The 2,500-nt window shown below is 40.7% G+C and overlaps 1 protein-coding gene across 1 annotated transcript in view; it reads left to right on the top strand.

Moving 5' to 3' along the window:
• The window catches only part of LOC137973518 (tetratricopeptide repeat protein 39B-like), a 6,903-nt gene that overhangs the window by 149 nt on the left and 4,254 nt on the right, over positions 1–2,500 (top strand). Inside the window, exon 2 of the mRNA XM_068820350.1 lies at positions 2,359–2,469. Coding sequence (XP_068676451.1) covers positions 2,359–2,469 — 111 coding nt within the window. The remainder of the gene's footprint in view (positions 1–2,358; positions 2,470–2,500) is intronic.

Here is a 2,500-nt window from a genome sequence, read left to right as displayed (position 1 = left end):
CTTTTTGAGTAATTAATTACCAATTCGTTTGCCAGATGCGAAATGGGATTCAGGTTTACCGTGAGTTTTCAATCACCATGAGACGTGTAGAATCAAGCATTGCTTTAAACCGTAAAAAGGTTAACTTTATTACCCAAGTTTATTTCCCTCTTGTTTGTATTTGCTTGATAACTGCACCCAACAGGTAAATAGAGAAATTATTAAATAGGTCTAAGTGAATTGGGGAAAATAGCAAATATTTATCCTATCTAGATCTGGCCGCAATCGCGAAGCTTAACCACATACATGTGAGAAAATATGCCGCGGCTTACATAAGACGCGAACACCGCGGCTTATCCTAGCCTAGGGCGCACCGGTGGCCCAATTGGTTGAGCATCGGGCTGCCATGCGGGAGGTCGTGAGTTCGACTCCGGCCGGACCAACACTCAGCGTCTTAAAATAAGTGAGGAGAAAGTGCTGCCTTTGTAATTACAAATTTCGCCAATTGTTTAGACTTTCAAGTCTTCTCGGATAAATGCGGATAAGGACTAGAAACCGTAGGCCCCGTCTCACAAATATCTTCCATGTTCATTAGTTCCCTGTGGGACGTTAAAGAACCCACACACTATCCGAGAAGAGTAGGGGATGAAGTTCCCGGTGTTGTGGCTGTCATCTGTGAGTGTATGGGTGGGTGGGTGGGTATAGCCTGTCCACATCAGCTGAATAGCTGCCAAAACGTACTTCAACCTGCTCAAACAAATAAATAACAAACAAAACAAACAGGGGTTTTAGGCTGTGCTTATCTTACCCATGGCAGACCTTGGACGTGAAAGTGTGTGTATAAATGTACTTCAGTGTTGTCTGCAGCTCGCTGAAGCAGTGAACGGCTCTGTGCATGCACTTGTTTTGTCATTATAGCTCAGACCTCCTTTTTGCTTCCGTCAAGTTGCCTGAGAAAAATGGCAAGGGTGACATTTTCTCTGAACTTTCACAATCAATCGTTTTGGAAGCTAAATAGGCCTGCAGCGCGTGCATGAATTGCACTGATGATTTTTCCAGTTCAGGAATTTGGGTTGCCTATTTTCTTAAACAAAGCCAAGCGCTTCACTTGTTTGCTCACTCGAGCCATTTAGCATTAAATGTTGCAAATCTTGCATCACAATTAATGGTCAACGCCAAAATGAGGCATCAAAATTAAGTCAGGGTTTTTAATAAGAGCTGGCGGCCCTTGAAATTCACCTTCTATTGTGTGTAAACTCGCTGCCTACTTTTCCTTGGAAGTTATCCCAAATTTTACAAATAGCATGAGAAGCATTTGCACAGAACATGAACCTTGGATCTGGAAAGTTTTGCTCATGAAAGACAAAAGAGACGCCTGAATTCTAAGTACTTTTTTGGCGGCTATAATTTTCTGTTTCCCTGTCTATGTCAAAGATCAAGCACACACGTTTTTGAGGGAGTGGTCCAGCAGTCCGGTACTTAGTGTAAGCGGTCTGATTTGCTAACTACATTTGAAGCTTGACAAGACGACATTCACAAAAGGTCTTATTGATCACGACAGATAAAATACATTGCACACAGCTGTACATAATGCAAAGGAGCATTAAATCAACCGAATTTCAAAAAAAATTAGAGTATTCATGTGCTCTCTCTCTCTTCAAAGTTTTCCCGGGAAAGGATGCCCCTGGATGGACACCCCTACAAGCTTGTGCCTTCGGCCCTCGGAAAGCACACCTTTGGTGTTCGTTGTACATTCTCTGCCTTCTCCTCAGGTTTTGCCGTCTACTAAAATTCTTATTGAAAACCCTGAAATTCCATCATCATTGGGCCAGTTGGCTGCGACCCATTTATATGAGCATTTCACATCTACTCTTATAAATGGCCAGTTCGCGTCTTATGTAGTCTGCTGCTTATGCAAGCCACAGATTATTTTTCTCATATAAACAACACTATTGTCGCTATGGAGAGCGCATTGCTGAACGTACACAGCATCTGCGAATAGGAGACTTTAACTGATAATTCTCAGTTGTAATTACCAATATGTTTTGTTAGTAAAATTACATAGGTGATTATTGAAAATTCTCTGTGCTGATTGGTCACACCTGAGGTGATTATTACACGATAATCGCCTAAGCAGTTTTTTCAAAGTGATTCTCGAGCCATTTTGTCAAGGTGACAGATAAAGAAATTTTTTTAAAGAAAATGCATATTTTCAAATAATCACCTACAGTGTATGTTAAATTATAAAACAATAATAATCACCTCAGGCTTGGTGAATATTGGCGAATAAAACCTTGACTTGTCTCAGTTTTTATTCACTGATGTTCACCTTGTCTTTAGCAAATAATTGTTAATATTATTACTACTGTAATTTTCCAGCAAGGTTCAAAGTGCTCTTCCCATGGCTGAAGCCATTGCAATGGTCAATAGAACTTCAGAACTTTGCTTCTCAAACAACTTTCATCAAGCAAAGGAGGAGCTCGAACCTTGGTGAGGACCAAGAATAATATTGTTCATCTTT

This window comes from Montipora foliosa, chromosome 10, assembly GCF_036669935.1.
Source record: "Montipora foliosa isolate CH-2021 chromosome 10, ASM3666993v2, whole genome shotgun sequence".
Lineage (NCBI taxonomy): Eukaryota > Metazoa > Cnidaria > Anthozoa > Scleractinia > Acroporidae > Montipora > Montipora foliosa.
This window is presented reverse-complemented; position numbering and strand designations above follow the sequence as displayed.